Raw genomic sequence first — 15538 nt, 5'->3', positions numbered from 1 at the left:
CTACGTTTTAAATTTCTATATTTCATAAATTGTAATTTCACAACATATATCTTGTAATTCCAGTGATATATTATCAATTATCAGAAATAGAGGATTTTAGATATCGCTAATGGTTATTGGACTAGAGGAGCTTACAATGGCAGATTCAGGTGAAACAATGTCAGGATTGAGTATGGTAGGATTGAGTATGCCAGTAAAATTGAATTGAATTGAAAGATAGATTATGGAAAATGACCGTTCAGCCCATCAAATCTATGCTAACCATCGATCATCTGTTCACACCAGTTCTATGTTATCTCATTTTTCCACCCACTCCCTACACATTAGGAGCAATTTAAGGAGGCCATATAACCAACCAACCCACATTCCTTTCGGATATGGGACGGAACCAGAACACGGTGATATGGAGAATGTGGAAATTCCACACAGACAGTACCTGAGGTTTGTATCGAGCCTGGGTCTCTGGCACTGTGTGACACTGGCTCTACCAGTTCTGCCACTGTCCTCCCCCAGTAAAAATGGAGCAAGTGGAGGGCAGTTGCTGAACAGATTGATTGGATACAATATTGAAAATATTCAACCCTAAAATTCAGATTGAAGGATGATTGCACTGTCCAATAGGCCATGTTTTAGAATAGCCTATCTTCAGTGTAAACCAGCATCTGCAGTTCTTTCCTACACCTTTTCTCCAAAGATGCTGACTCCAGCATTTTGTGTCTATCATCGGTTTAAACTAGCATTTGCAGTTCCTTCCTACACATTATATATGGATATTGTTGGATCCATTAGTCCTACATTTTTATGGGAAATTAGATGAATGAGAGGGGCTCTGATAAAAACAGAACAGACTAGATATGTTTCTCCTGACTGGGGAATTCAGAACAAAGCATTACAGCCTCAGGATATAGGTATGCCATTTAAAACTGGAACTTGGAGAAAACTAATGCAATGGATAGTGCACCAGTGAAATTCTTTATATTAGAAAGAAGTGGAGGCCAGCATTGAATGTATTTAAGGAGAATGTAGATATATTTCTTAATGCTAAACGGATCAAAGGATTAGTAGAGAAGGCAAGGACAGAGAATGGTCAACCACCATTGTACTTCATGGTGGAGCGGGAAAAGCCTATTCCTGTTCCTATTTCCTTGTTAAACTCTGGGAACTATTAACGGCACATTAACATTCCTCCTTAAATAAGGAAACCAATACTGTACACAAAATTCCAGATATGGTTGCACCTATGCACAATTTAACTGCATCGTAACGGTTTTGCCCTTTTCTTTAAATCTCCTTCCAAAGAGCAGTAACATTGTTCGCTTTTCAGTGCATCCTACCCTTTTGTGAATCCTGCACTGGGACACGTTGTTCTTCTACATCCAAGAACTTTGAAAACTCTTGCCATTCGGATGATATGATGCTTTTAATTTTTCCTGCTTAAGTGGACAATTTCACATTTTACTCACGTTGTTTTCCAATTTCCAGATCTTTATCCACTCATATTATCATTATCTTTTGGTCTCCTTATGTCCTCTCCAAAACTTACTTTCCTTCCTCTCTTTGTGCCATCAGCAAATTTACCATTCATACTTTTGTTGACTTATATGTGCAGTTGCCATCCTCAATCATGGTTTATATAATCAGTGTAAATAGTCAAATAAGATGAAAAAAACCCCACAATTTTATCTATTGATTATCCTGAATCTCAGTGACATGGAACAAAAGTTAATTCCAAGAGAGGCCGGTTGGGCCAGAAACATTTTATTATTGCTGGAGATGTTCCTGTTTCAATTTTTCCTTCTGTCTATGAGAAACTGAGACATAAATTAAATTATTATAGGGGTAAAATCTCAAGAGTGACATTGGAGGGTTGAAATTCTCACTGTTAAATGACAGGAAGTGGAGATATGGGGAATGAGGATCGTAAAATATAGCACAGAGAAGAAAAAGACCAGATGCTAAATACACTTCTAATGCCATTTTTAGAAGAGATTTGCATAGTATCTTACTTTAAGATGCCGTCCTTCTCTTTACACTGCTGCTCCAATTTAAAGATCCTCTGTTTCAATCCATTAACAATCTGGAGGACAAAAACAAAAAGCAGAGGTATTGATGAGAAATATATCTTCTAGTGCAGTTTTGGGAATATAGACTCTGCAAATTCTGCCACACACAAGGGGAATTGTCCTTCAGTTGAGCTGTAAAACCTGTCTGGTTGTGTGGAGATGGATGCTGAAGTTATTATGGGGCTACAGTTCTGCAAGGTTGAGATTAAAAGTACCAAAGGATTATCTTCACTTAATGTGATCTCTGGTGGGATATTTTGAGGCAACCAGAGAGAGCTGAAGAATCACATTTATTCTCTCATCACTACTGTGAACTGGTCAGTCCAGCAGCAAATTTACTTGTGAAGAAATTATACAGGAAAACAAGTGTGGATTTTTATAGGCAAATTGTGCTTAACTTTTGATCGAGCTTTTGATGAGATGACAAAGAGATAATGAGAAAACAGTGGTTGATAGTGTGCAAGAGGACTTACAAAAGGTGATGAAATGTCACAAATAAGCTTATCAGAAAAAATAAAGGCTATTGTAATTAAAGGAGGTGGTAGCACAAATACAAAAACTACTCTGAGGCAGGAAGCAAGTTCGCAGTGAATGGTAGTTTTGCAGGTTGGAGGAAGAAATGCAGTGATATTATCCAAGGATCGGTATGGACCTGATGTTCTGATTTGAATGTACAAGGCACCATTTCAAAACGTGCATTATAAATGGCAAGGAGGATAATTTGAGATGTCAAGATACAGACCGATGGAATGCATATGAAATTTAACCGAGAACAAAATATTGTGTTATTTTAGGAAGAACAAGGAAACCTAATAGGAATGGTAACATTCTAACAAAGAGTAGGATGTATATGCACATAAGGTTTTGAAGGTGACAGTACAGATAAGCAATTAATAAAAAAACATATGGAATGCTGGATTTTATAAAAGATACAGAACCTAAAATCAAATTGATTATGTTGAACCTCTATAAAACAGTCGTTTGAGTGCAACTGATGCACTGCAAACAGTAACTGGAATCAATACAACAAGATTAGAATTGATCCAGGGATGTCGTACTGAAGTTGATCAACGAAAAACTTGGATTACTTAGTACAGTGCCCAGAAAGTTGGAACACAAATTAATTGAGAGGGGCTAAAAATCATGAAGTATTTAGATAGAGACTATTTTCATTGGGAGAGGGATTGAAATCAAGGTGACCCAAATTTCATTCAAGAGAGAGCAGGATATATGAGGAACAACCTTTCACAGCAAGCAGTAAATAATCAGGGAGGTGGAGCATGCTAATAGACAATTAGTAAAACCCACAACAAATGCATAACAATCAAACTCATCTCATCATTTGTAACGATTTAAATTCAACAAAAAGGAGATTTGTTGCTATTTTTCCTGGTTAGATGTTTATGTATTTAATTTGTGTTGTTATTTTGTGAATTACTAGCAATTTTTGTAATGTTTCAAGTTTTAATTTATTTTTATGTTTGTACAAAATATGCTGAAATCATTTTTGGTTAATGTGAAAGCATAGAATCTTAATTTTTGAAAAATACGCTTAAAAGATTGGTTGGGGAATGTATAGATAAATTTGAATAGGTGAATGCAGCAGTACTCGTTCCTGTCTGAAGAATACTGCAGCAGTACTCGTTCCCAGTGATTTGGGTATGTTGAGTAGAGGTCTCCTTGGGCATATTTAAAGCCCGATTCCAGCCTGACCTTTCAAAATCCAAGGATATATATATTTTTGGAAATCCAATCCTGGATACATGAAGGGTTTTGACCCAAAAAATTAACTGCTATTTTCACCTGATCTACTGAGTTTTTTTCTGGCATTTTCTGCCTTGATTTCAGATTTTTTGATTTCAGAAGATAGACACAGAAAATTGGAGTAACTCAGCGGGACAGGCAGCATCTCTGGAGAGAAGGAATAGGCGACGTTTCGGGTCGAGACACTTCTTTCTGAGATTTCAGAGTCAGGTACTGAGTTACGGTCAGATGGCATCACTAAACAGGAGGCATAATCCAAAAGGTGCTCTCCAGTTCCATCTGGTGGTGCAGCACAGCAATAACATTGCATTCTTGGTATTGTTTCAGCCACGTAAAGAAACACTTCTAAAACTTGCACAAGAATGTACAAGAAGCTCTCACAGGCAAGAAAAGCAACGGGGAATCAATTAGAGATAAATGTTTTTTAAATATCTTAGGGCTTTGGGGGAGGAGGTGGGAAGTAATGATAGAGAGATTAAATTACAGAATGGGTGCTAAAATATATGTTCACAGTGTAAATAGAAATAACAGCCTCATTATCAAAAATTATTGTATTCAAGTCTTTAAGGTGCATAGTTGGAATGCAAGGTACTTTTCCTCGAGTTTACTTTCCAGTGTAGGAGGTCAAGGACAGTTAGGTCAGGAGAATAAAAATGACAGGCAATTCTAAGAGGGCAATGCTTGCAAAGTGAACTCAAATATTTGGGAAAGCAGCAAATATTAAATTCAAAGAAATAATGGTAATTTGTCACTTTGCTTGGGAAGAGTGTTTTGGCCTTTATAAAGGTAAGAGTAGATGTTGCATTTCCTTTGGTTGAAAAGAAAAGGAGGGTGGGATTGATAATGATTGAGAAGCGAATGTTGAGATGGGAAGAAAGGGTAAGATGTATTTGGTGTTGACATTACCACATTGTGTCATAAATATTAGAGGATAAACTGTTGAACATACAGATGAAAGGCTGAAAGGTTTGGGAAAATTGAATGACTTTCTTACAGGAAGCTGGTTGAGAGTTTAAGTATAGTTAAGATTGCTGAGGGAATCAGTGGGCTTTTCAATTGTTAGCTCAACATAATAAATGACAGTTGAAGAGGGAAAGGAAAGATTGACCAAAAGATAAAAATTTACAGCAAAGGTGGTGAAACGTTCTAGTTAGCATTAAAACATGAATTTGCTCGAATACAGAGAATATACCAGAAAAAAAAGATAAGGAATTCTGAGTGGGCCAAACAAAAAATGTGCACAAAAAGTGTCGGTTATAACTGGAACTGATGGATATTCCTTTAGAAATATCTTTATTTGGAGGAATTAAACTAAGTTAAGAGAGAATAAACTAAAATGTTAAAAATGCAGATTTTTGAAGTCTGAAATAAAAAATGAAAATGCTGAAATTCTCAGCAGGACAGATATCATCTATAAAAAGATAAACAGTTAATGTTTCAGCTTGCAGACTCCTTACATCAGAACATTCAGGAGAGGTTGTCCAACATGAATCATAAGTGGTTGGTGGTAGAGGTGAAGTGGTTTGTTCTCTATTCAAGGAAGAAGTAGAAGGATCGTGGATGATAATTTACAGAGAAAATGGATGAAACCTTAGTTTACTTAAAGCAACTGAAGAGACCAGAGAAGCAGGCGATTAGGACCATTCATATTCACCTCCAGGTCCAGCAACTTTGGAAATATATTGCTCATTTTTCATTGTCACTGGGCCAATATCCTGAAACTCTTACTTTGGGGGTACCTTCACCATGTGGACTACTTACCTCCAATGAAGCTTGCCTCAATCTTTCAAAAATAACTAGAGATGGGCAACAAATTTCAGCAAGTTCTAAAAATTAATTTAAAAATCTAAAACGATCAACAAGAAGACAATCATCTGTGTTTTGGTAGGAGTTATATAGCCACATTGGGAGATCTATAATTCACAACCATAATCAAGTACATAGTCTTTAAAAGGCCAATTGTCAAAGACTTTATAAAAGGTCTTACCCCACTGGTGTCATTCTTTCTATCAACCAAGTTCCTAGCATACTCCGAACTCTGTAAATCAAGACAGTACATGGACAATTTACAGCATTAATACAAATAATATCACTCGCCAAAAGATTAAATCATTATTTGGAAACAGTTTCTCATGTACCTTTAATATCCTCCCCTTGATCAATATCATTTGGTTGTTTATTTCTTGCTTGTATGATCATTTGGGGGTCCCTGGATGGAGTTGAGGGAGCAGGTATAAGGACAGGTGTTACATCTCCTGTGGTTGCAGGGGAATGTACCGGGAGAGGGGGTAGTTTGGGTGGGAAGGGATGAGTAAACACATTTGCGGAGGGAGTGACCTTTGTGGAAGGTGGAAAGGCATAGAGATGGGAAGATGTGATTAGTGTTGGAGGTGATGGATATGTTGGAGGGTGATGTTCTAGATGTGGAGGCTGGTGGGTCGAAAGGTGAGGACCTGAGGAACTTGATGCTTCTGGGGGGAGATGGAGTAAAAGCAGAATTCCAGGACACCAAAGAGATGCAGGTGAGGGACCCATCTATGACAGCTGGGGGGGAAGCCACGTTCACTAAAGAATGGGGATATGACAGATGTCTTTGTATGAAAAGCTTTACTCCGTCTAGTTCATTATATGTGATCCTTCATAACAAATTAGATAAGTAGTTATTTAATGCATCTCATTCACCTTTGAAGGTTCCAATAACTGCTCAATCTGCTTCTCTTTTCTGCTGTTCTCCTCCTCTGATCGTCTCAGTTTTGTTTTCAGGATATCATTATCGGCCTTAAGGGTTTGTACAATCTGAAAGCACAAAGGCATTTTGCAGGACAGCAAAATAAATTACTCATTAACTGTTTGCAATTTATGGGCTGATAGATTTATTGTAACTAAAGCAGTAATTTTATATATTTTCTTGATATTCCTATCTCTACGCTCAAAGGTTTTGACTTCATTCGAAGATGTTGTTCTTTAGATTGCATTGCCTGGGGAAAGAAATTGCTTTTCTATCAATAATACCATAACAGCTTTAATTGGTGTCAGCTGTAGGTCAGAGGCCTACACGCTCATATCCATAGCAAAAAGTTATGTGTTCAAGCCCTACTCCAGGGACTTGAGTGCATAATAAGTCTTTGTAACCCTGATGTCCTCTGCCAAAGGTAACATTATCCCTTAGTGGTCCCCTTAAAATTTCTCATTCTTAAGCAACAGTGGGTGATTTAGCAGGAAGGAGAGTGGGGAGGGAGCAGGGAAGCAAGGATTAGAGGGGTGGCAAAGTACAGATAAGTACATTGAATTTTACACACCCACACTTTTAAAACATCTCCAGTAGGATCTTGAAGAGGAGCATGGAAATTTAAGGCAGTATATATTCCCAACCAAATCATTGTAACCATACTGCTCTCTGTGGGGCCTTTTTTGTGTGCAAATTCCCTACACTAAAACAGATATTATATTTCAGAATTAAGTATTTTGCAAAGCATTTGAGATATCCCAAGGTTGTGAAAAGTGCTGAAGAAAAATGTAATTTTCTTTTAATAGTCTGATCATCCCTGTTGAGAGATTAAAAGATACATTTCATAGCAATGCTGCTCCTAATCAGAATGGAAATCAAACGGGGTGGCATACTGTTGTAGCTGGCAGAGCTGCTGGCCTATAGCTCCGAAGACCTGGTTTCAATCCTGATCTCCAGCACTATCTGTGCGGAGTTTGCATGTTCTTCCTGTGACTGTGTGGGTTTTCTTTGAGTGCTCCAGTTTCCTTCCACATCTGAAAGATGTACACACTGGTAGAGTAATTGCTCACTTTCAATTGTCCCTGGTTTGTAAGTGAGTGATAGTATTTGGGGGGGGGGGGGGGGGGAGTCATGAGTGTTTAACTGGCATATGCACCGGGACCGTAACAATGAAATTCTTTCTTGCTACAGCTTAGAGTCATAGTCATAGAATCATACAGCATGGAAACAGGCTCTTCGGTTCAACTTGCCCACACTGACCAACATGCCCCATCTACACTAATGTCACCTGCTTGTATTTGGCCCATATCCCTCTAAACTATCCTATCCATGTACCTGTCTAAATGCTTCTTAAACATTGCAATTGTACCTGCCTCAACTCCGGCAGCTCGTTCCATACATCCGCCACCATTTGTGTAAAAAACTTACCCTCATGGATCTGCCCCACTTTGGAGATTTTTCAGGTGACTGCAGGCGACTGTCAAGTTGCTGGCAGTCGCCTGAAAACCCGGCAACTGGAACGGCGATTGTCAGAGTGGAACACACGCCCACACATCACTTCCTTCACCAGCCAGTTATGCAGGCGGAGGACAGGGCAAGCGGGGGTAGTGCTGTCTGAGTGAAATTCACACGGTGCAAAGCCAAGGTGATACATCAATGAACAGGAAGGTTGGAGCTGATATTAAGGTGGCTAAAGCACAGTGTACGGTAAGTCATTTAAAAGAGGGGGGAGCGGGAGAAAGGAGTGGAGACAACGTAAAAGAATCCAGAGATACATGACATTGAAGCTCGACGGACATTTAACACTACCGGTCGGTTATCCTTGGTTCTGAAAACTACTGCTTACGTTTTTGAACAAGTTAGGTCTTTATTCTTTGGAGCGCAGAAGGTTAAGGGGGGGACTTGATAGAGGTCTTTAAAATGATGAGAGGGATAGATAGAGTTGACGTGGATAAGCTTTTCCCACTGAGAGTAGGGAAGATTCAAACAAGAGGACATGACTTGAGAATTAAGGGACAGAAGTTAAGTGGTAGCATGAGGGGGAACGTCTTTACTCAGAGAGTGGTAGCTGTGTGGAATGAGCTTCCAGTGAAGGTGGTGGAGGCAGGTTCGATTTTATCATTTAAAAATAAATTGGATAGTTATATGGATGGGATAGGAATAGAGGGTTATGGTCTGAATGCAGGTTGATGGGACCAGGGGAGAATACGTGTTCAGCACGGACTAGAAGGGCCGAGATGGCCTGTTTCTGTGCTGTAATTGTTATATGGTTATATGGTTTTCTTTTCCCAATGAGCCGATGAAATTCACCGGTCAGCACCGGCTACAACCAACGAGAACCTACGAGAACCTTCGACCTCCTGGCTACCCACCTGCTGCACGAGAATTCTCGCTATTCCCCATGGCGGCTTCATTCTGGTCGCCGCTAATTTTTCAACATGTTGAAAAATTTGCGGCGACCATAATGAAGCCGCGACTAGTACCCAGAATGCGGGAACTCCTCACTACCATGAAGGTGACAACCCAGCAACCAACGACTGCATAGTCTCCTGCAGTCGCCTAAAAAGTCGCCTAAGTGGGACAAGCCCATTAAGGTTCCTATTAAATCGTTTCCCCCTCACCTTGACCCTCTAGTTCTCAATTTCTCTAGTGTGAGCAAAAGACTCTGTGTATTTACCTGATCAATTTCTCTCATGATTTTGTACATCTCTATAAGATCACCCCTCATTCTCCTGCACCATCTCTAAAAGATCGCCCCTCATCCTAGAAGTTAATCTCTAATTGCTGACCATGATAAGGTAAACTACAGTACATAGTGCAACCTTAGTAATGCAGTAAGAAAATAAAATGAGTTGAGTAGGTGCTTTATGGTCAATATGGGCTGTTTCTATATATTTTATGACTTCTTTGTTAACAAAGCTTGGTGATCATACCATTCTTTATAAATGAAATTGATACTATAAAGATAAGGTAGACAAAATTGCTGGAGAAACTCAGTGGGTACGGCAGCATCTATGGAGCGAAGGAAATAGGCAACGTTTTGGGCCAAAACCCTTCTTCGACCCGAAATGTTGCCTATTCTTTCGCTCCATAGATGCTGCCGTACCCACTGAGTTTTTGTCTACCTTCGATTTTCCAGCATCTGCAGATCCTTCTTGAACAAAATACTATAAAGATAATTTGTCTGTAACTCTTCTATTCGTTGCATTTTATGGAGATTTTAATCCACTATTATTGGTAGAAATTAATGTAGCTTATGTCCGGTTCGCTCTTTATGTAGATTGTTCTTGAGTAAAAATTATTGTATATACAGCAAAAAAAAATGATCAAAGGGTCATACACATGTCAGGTTGTTGTTCATAGATTACACCTCAATGTTCAACACCGTCATCTCTCCAAACTGGTGACCAAGTTCATGGAACAGGGTCTCTGTGCATCTCTCTGCAACTGGATCCTCTATTTTCTCATCAACAGACCACAATCATTATGAATTGGCAGCAACACTTCCGCCTCCATAACCATCAGCACAGGAACACCTCAATCCTACATGCTCAGTCCCCTGCTCTACTCAATGTATATCCGTGACAGTGTAGCCGAATATAGTTCCGACTCCATCTTCAAATTTGCTGACGACAGCCCCGTTGTTCAAAGAGGTTCAGGAGCAGCTTCTTCCCAACAGCCAGCAGGCTATTAAACACTACATTCTCCAAATAAGCTGTGAAAAACATGGACTTGGGGCCCTATATACTGAACTTTTTTTTAAATGATAGTGTTTATGCTATGCTTACATGTCTGTTGTGCTGTTGCAAGTAAGAGTTCCATTGGTCCATTTTGGGACATTACAATACAATAACTTGACAGTTGCTGTTATGCTGTCTGCTGTGTGTTCAGTCATTAGTCTCTGCTTCACATCTGATTATTTGTTGGCAATGCAAAACAAAAATGTCATAGTTTATCTATATTGGGGAGATGACCAATAAATAAAATTAAGGTATCCAGTACCACAAGGGATTCATTTTAGTTGTTTTGGCAGGCTCTCTGGAAGCAGTGATGCCTTTAGATTACATTTCCACTTTAGTCTCCAGAAGTGGCTACTAGATGCACAGTCTCTTGCCCACAGTAGGGGAATTGAGACCCAGAGGACATAGGTTTGTGAAGGGGGAAAGATTGAATGGGAATCTAGGTAACTTTTTCCACACACAGGGTTGTGGGAGTTGGGAACGAACTACCAGAGGATGTAGTTGAGGCTGGGACAATTGCAATGTTTAAGAAACAATTAGACAGGTACATGGATATGACAGGTTTGGAGGGATACGGGCTAAACATAGGCGGATGGACTAGTGGAGATGAGGCATGTTGGTCGGTGTGGGCAAGTTGGGCCAAAGGGCCTGTTTCCATGCTGTATGACTCTATGAATTAAAGTTCCCAATCTTCATTGTTTTTCTGTTGAAGAAACGCTTTGTTGGAAATACTGTGTTCATGTGTCGGGCCACTCCCTCTCGAATAGTGCAATACTCACCTTTTTTAGTTCAATAATCTCATCATACATGTCTTCTTTCTCCTTGTAGTCAGGGGTGCCAGGGACATAACCTACAGCATGAAGGAAAAAGGAAATAATGAAGGAAAGGAAGAAAAAAAGAGGGTGGGAGAAGGAAACTGAGAGAGAAGACGGTAGGGAAGTAAGATAAAGGGAGACTGAAAGAAGAAAGAAAATGATAGAGAACAGGAAGGGAAAAAAGTGAAAGTAGGAGATCAAATTAAAGAAAATGAAAGCGAGGAAACATAAATGTAATAGTTAAACCGATATGAAGAGTTAGTACTGAACTGAGTTACAAACTGAACTTTCAATATTGAAAGTGAGAGTCCTGAGTCATGTAACGAACCATTTAAGAAATAGATTGGATGTAGTGATGTGCATCAAATGGTGCATGTCAGCAAGATGAGTTGCATGCACTACAATCTGAGTTTGCCTTGTGACTGTATTTGTTGTTACTCACTCTATGAGGACATGTTAAGAGTGTAGTGGGCAACAGAAATGCGAACATCATTGCGAATCATCAATTTGAAGTGAAAGGTGATCTGGAAGGATAGTTTTTACTATTTGTGTCCAAAATGAAGGGAAATAGCTTCACACAGAAAACTCACCATTACTGGCTGACCGTGAATGCTTCGGTTTTTTCATGCCCAGGGCCTCTTTCAAATATTCTGGTGTACTTGTGTAGCCTGAGCTTCGACTACACGCAGAGTCACATTCAGGTTTCAGTGACTGGGACATAGCTGTGGGAACAATTGTTTTTAAGAAGGGAAAAGAATGAGGATTATCCTGATTACACGCTCACTTAGCACAATCCTGAAGCCTTGGAAATGGCTGATGTGCAGAGGTATGAGATGAGATTTCCTACAATTAGTTAAATTAAGCCACAGCATCTATTTCTGGTAATGTCCTGTCAAAATACTTACATTTTGTAACCCCAAAGGGTGGGAGAAATGGGCAATGACAGGATCGGGTTCAGTTACCTGATTTCGTATGAATAGTGAGGGAACTGACATTTTCTGTGAACATTTTCAAGAAGTAGGAATTTAGTAAAGATGCCAGAAAGGCCCTTCGACACATGTAAACAACAAACTACATTGAAGGAAGAGGAAAGGTGGGAGGATACGAGGAGAGTGGCAACTAAAAGACTAAATTGAAAATAGGGTTACCAATATGGTTTTCCAACAATAAGAGATAAATTGTTGATGGATTTGTGCATGAAATTAATAGGAATCCTACTGCACAACAGAAAATCCCGTGATCGGTACATTTTCAATGTAGCCAAAACATTTCCTGTAACCATTGACAATGTATGATATGATCTTAAGTATGGCAAGTGAAAGAATAACTTAAAATTCCTGAATAAAACAATAACAATGCAGGCGCAAAATTGCAGGTAAAGTTCAGAGATGCACAAAAGGCATGAAATTATGATAATGGGAAGACTTCCACCATTCAAATATAGAGTGGGATAACAAAAACATAACAAGCAAATGACAGGAGGAATTTCTGAAATACATTGAGGAGCACTTTATTAGAATACTTCCAGCACAACAAAGGAAGCAATATTGTCAGACATGGTTCAGGGAAATGAGCTAAGCCAAAGTAAGTATCAATGAGGGAAACATTGATTATAATATGTGGCATGAAAAAGGACTATTTCAAGATTAAAAACGGTCAATTGGAAAGGGCCAATTTCAATGGGATGAGAAAAAAATCTAACTCTTGTAAAATGGGATCAAAGCTTTGCAGACAGAATTGTAATTAAATAATTACAATTAAGGTGGTGAAATTTCAGCTACAATCTATGTATTTTCATGAGGGCGAAGGATTGGGGAAATTAAAAGCAAGGGATAACAAAATATCTGTCAAATAAAGCAAAAGGGTGCATATTACAGATGATTGTTGGAGGAAAGTTGATTTATTACAGAAAATTCAAAAAGGTAGGATAAATAGAAAGATGCAAAGCAAAAGTATTAGTAAAAGTCTGACAGCAAACTTAAAATGGAATTCAAAATACATCTGTTGACAGGAAAAAGATAATATGAAGAAAGGTAGAACCTATCAGAGGGCTTTAAAGAAACCTCATGAGAAGCAAAGGACATGGTCAGGTATTAAATTAATATCTCACCAATGAAAATGATGCTGCTGGAATATCAGTACAAAAATATCTAGTTGAGATTCTGGATGATCTTATTATTGATACAGAGGCACATGAAAGGTTAGCAGCACCACCAATTAATTCAATCACCTGCTGCAGACAGATGCATCCAAGATTGATAAGGAATATAAGTGAGGAAATTGCAGACTTCCTGACGCTAGGAGTCAGGATGGTGTTCAAGAACTGGAATATTGCAAATATTATACTGTATTCTTGTTGAAAAATGTATAATGAACTCAGTAACTACAAACTAATCACGTTAGCCCTATTAGTGGGGAAAGTGCTCTACAAAACAATAATCAAGGACAAAATTAGCAATTGCTTGAACAAGTGCAGATTGAGTAGAGAATGTATGGAATTGTTAAAGGTAAATTGAATCTAGTTAACAAACTGAGATATTTGATAATGTAACAAAGAACTAAACAGAGAATATGAAGAGAATTTGTTCCCATTGACAGAATCTTTAAGAACTATGGGAGATACAATGAATGCAATTGACTGGGAGGAGGTCTTTCTGTTTGACAAAGTGGGTCATTAGAGTTTGAATGATTCAATTGTTCAGATTGGAACCAGATAGCTATCTATAAGAGGAAATTATAGTGGGGGGTGTTTTTATCTCATGTAGAGTGATAGGGACTCAAATGGCCAAAAGCCTCCTTCCATCCTGAAAGCATTTGGTGATTTAGAATTCTTTGATACATTCTTTGAAAGTACTGTAGCCCTCAAAGTATGTGCTGTTACATTTCAGAGCCAAGGTCTATAAGCAATACGCCAACATTTTCAGAAAAAATATAAAAGCTACCTGTTCATATCTGCTTCCTAAAGTGAAAAGATTTTACGATCCCTAAGACTGGAAGTGGTTCACATTCTCCTTACCATCCTGCACAGCCACTGCATTTCCAAATATTGGTTTTGTCTTGGAATCACCCAGGTTCACATAAACAGGCCCTTCTCAAACAAGAATAAAATTCAGAAGGGAGGCCAGCATGGTGATGCTAATAAGAAGAACCTGTCCAGTCCATAGGTCTGCACCAGCTTCCACCTGTCTGCCCCAGTAACGTGCTATACATTGCCACCAATGCCATGCTCCTGTATCTGGTATTGGATACAGACTCAGGCCCAGTGTATTGGATCAAGCCTGACATCAGAAGTCTGTTAAGCTCTCAGGTCTATTCTTTAGTTTCAAACAGCCTTATTCTACAGCACTCATGGTCACCAAATCATGGAATTGAGCTTCTAAGCCAGTAAATAGTGTGATTACATCTTTTTCAGGTGTAGGGGCTGGCCCATAACTTCTGAGGGATGGATCAGAAAATAGGCACCATATATCAATAGGCAATAGACAATAGGTGCAGGAGTAGGCCATTCGGTCCTTTGAGCCAAATCATGGCTGATCATCCCCAATCAGTACCCCATTCCTGCCTTCTCCCCAAATCCCCTGACACCGCTATTTTTAAGAGCCCTATCTAGCTCTCTCTTGAAGACATAAATGTTATTTTCTAAATATAAGGTGCCATATTAAATGGCAATGCAAGTTGAAAAGGACAAGAGGGGAAGCAAAGAGTGGGAAACTGAATGAATCTTTACTGTAGTCACTTACCAAAACTCTGTTTGAGTGATGCCACCCACAGCTCTCTGGGTACCTTGACTGATGGGTTTTCAATGTGGATGGTTCCTGTGCCTTTCAATGACCTCCAAACTGCTGCTTTTTTTGGATGCAGGTATGTGTTTGAAAGATATGGAGATTCTGAAAGAAGGATGAGATAAGATTTGGTCGTCAAGCAAGGATGAAAGTGGTTCTGTTTAGAGGTATCTGGCCAAAAAGCATGGTTTCTCTATCTGCAAATATCAACTGTGTTTTAATGGTGGTAATCTCACCGGACTCAGAAGACCAGAGGTTCAAATCTCGCAGCAGAAACTTCAACATAATGGTACAGATTGACATTCCTAGTGCAATATTGGGTGGCATGCAAAATAAGTATTGAACCTGCTTCCATGAACGTCTCTCCAAATCAGTTGGTTTAAAACCATCATTATTTTCATCTTCCCTCCCTCAGTGTTGTAATTTACGTACAAGCTTATGATTTAGGCAGTCAGAACATAAAAGCAGCTGCTTTGCTGAACTCAAATTATTACTTACTTGGGGACACGGGTGGTTTATTTGATTTCTTCTTTCTAGGTTTCTAAAAGGAAAATAAAATGTATTACCCTATAAATATACTTTATTATTTGGCCAAGATAGCACTCTCAGCTCCAAGTCAGGAGGTGACAGGTAAACTCCTGCACCC

The 15538-nt window shown here is 39.0% G+C and overlaps 2 protein-coding genes across 8 annotated transcripts in view; one reads left to right on the top strand and one right to left on the bottom strand.

Moving 5' to 3' along the window:
* The window catches only part of snx8a (sorting nexin 8a), a 114892-nt gene that overhangs the window by 62534 nt on the left and 36820 nt on the right, over window positions 1-15538 (top strand). The gene's annotated exons all lie outside the window — the stretch shown is intronic.
* The window catches only part of iqce (IQ motif containing E), a 45251-nt gene that overhangs the window by 24851 nt on the left and 4862 nt on the right, over window positions 1-15538 (bottom strand). For 4 of the 7 annotated variants that reach the window (XM_055651379.1, XM_055651377.1, XM_055651380.1 and 1 more), the window contains 7 exons: window positions 15391-15433; window positions 14851-14997; window positions 11701-11832; window positions 11075-11145; window positions 6510-6623; window positions 5815-5865; window positions 2007-2077 (listed from right to left, as the gene is read on the bottom strand). In XM_055651379.1, the coding sequence (XP_055507354.1) occupies window positions 2007-2077; window positions 5815-5865; window positions 6510-6623; window positions 11075-11145; window positions 11701-11832; window positions 14851-14997; window positions 15391-15433 (629 nt within the window). The remainder of the gene's footprint in view (window positions 1-2006; window positions 2078-5814; window positions 5866-6509; window positions 6624-11074; window positions 11146-11700; window positions 11833-14850; window positions 14998-15390; window positions 15434-15538) is intronic. The other 3 variants (XM_055651383.1, XM_055651384.1, XM_055651382.1) reach the window with 2 other exon arrangements.

The sequence above is a fragment of the Leucoraja erinacea genome, chromosome 20 (genome assembly GCF_028641065.1).
Source record: "Leucoraja erinacea ecotype New England chromosome 20, Leri_hhj_1, whole genome shotgun sequence".
Lineage (NCBI taxonomy): Eukaryota > Metazoa > Chordata > Chondrichthyes > Rajiformes > Rajidae > Leucoraja > Leucoraja erinaceus.
The sequence above is the reverse complement of the archived record's forward strand: the minus strand, read 5'-3'. Positions and strand labels throughout refer to the sequence as shown.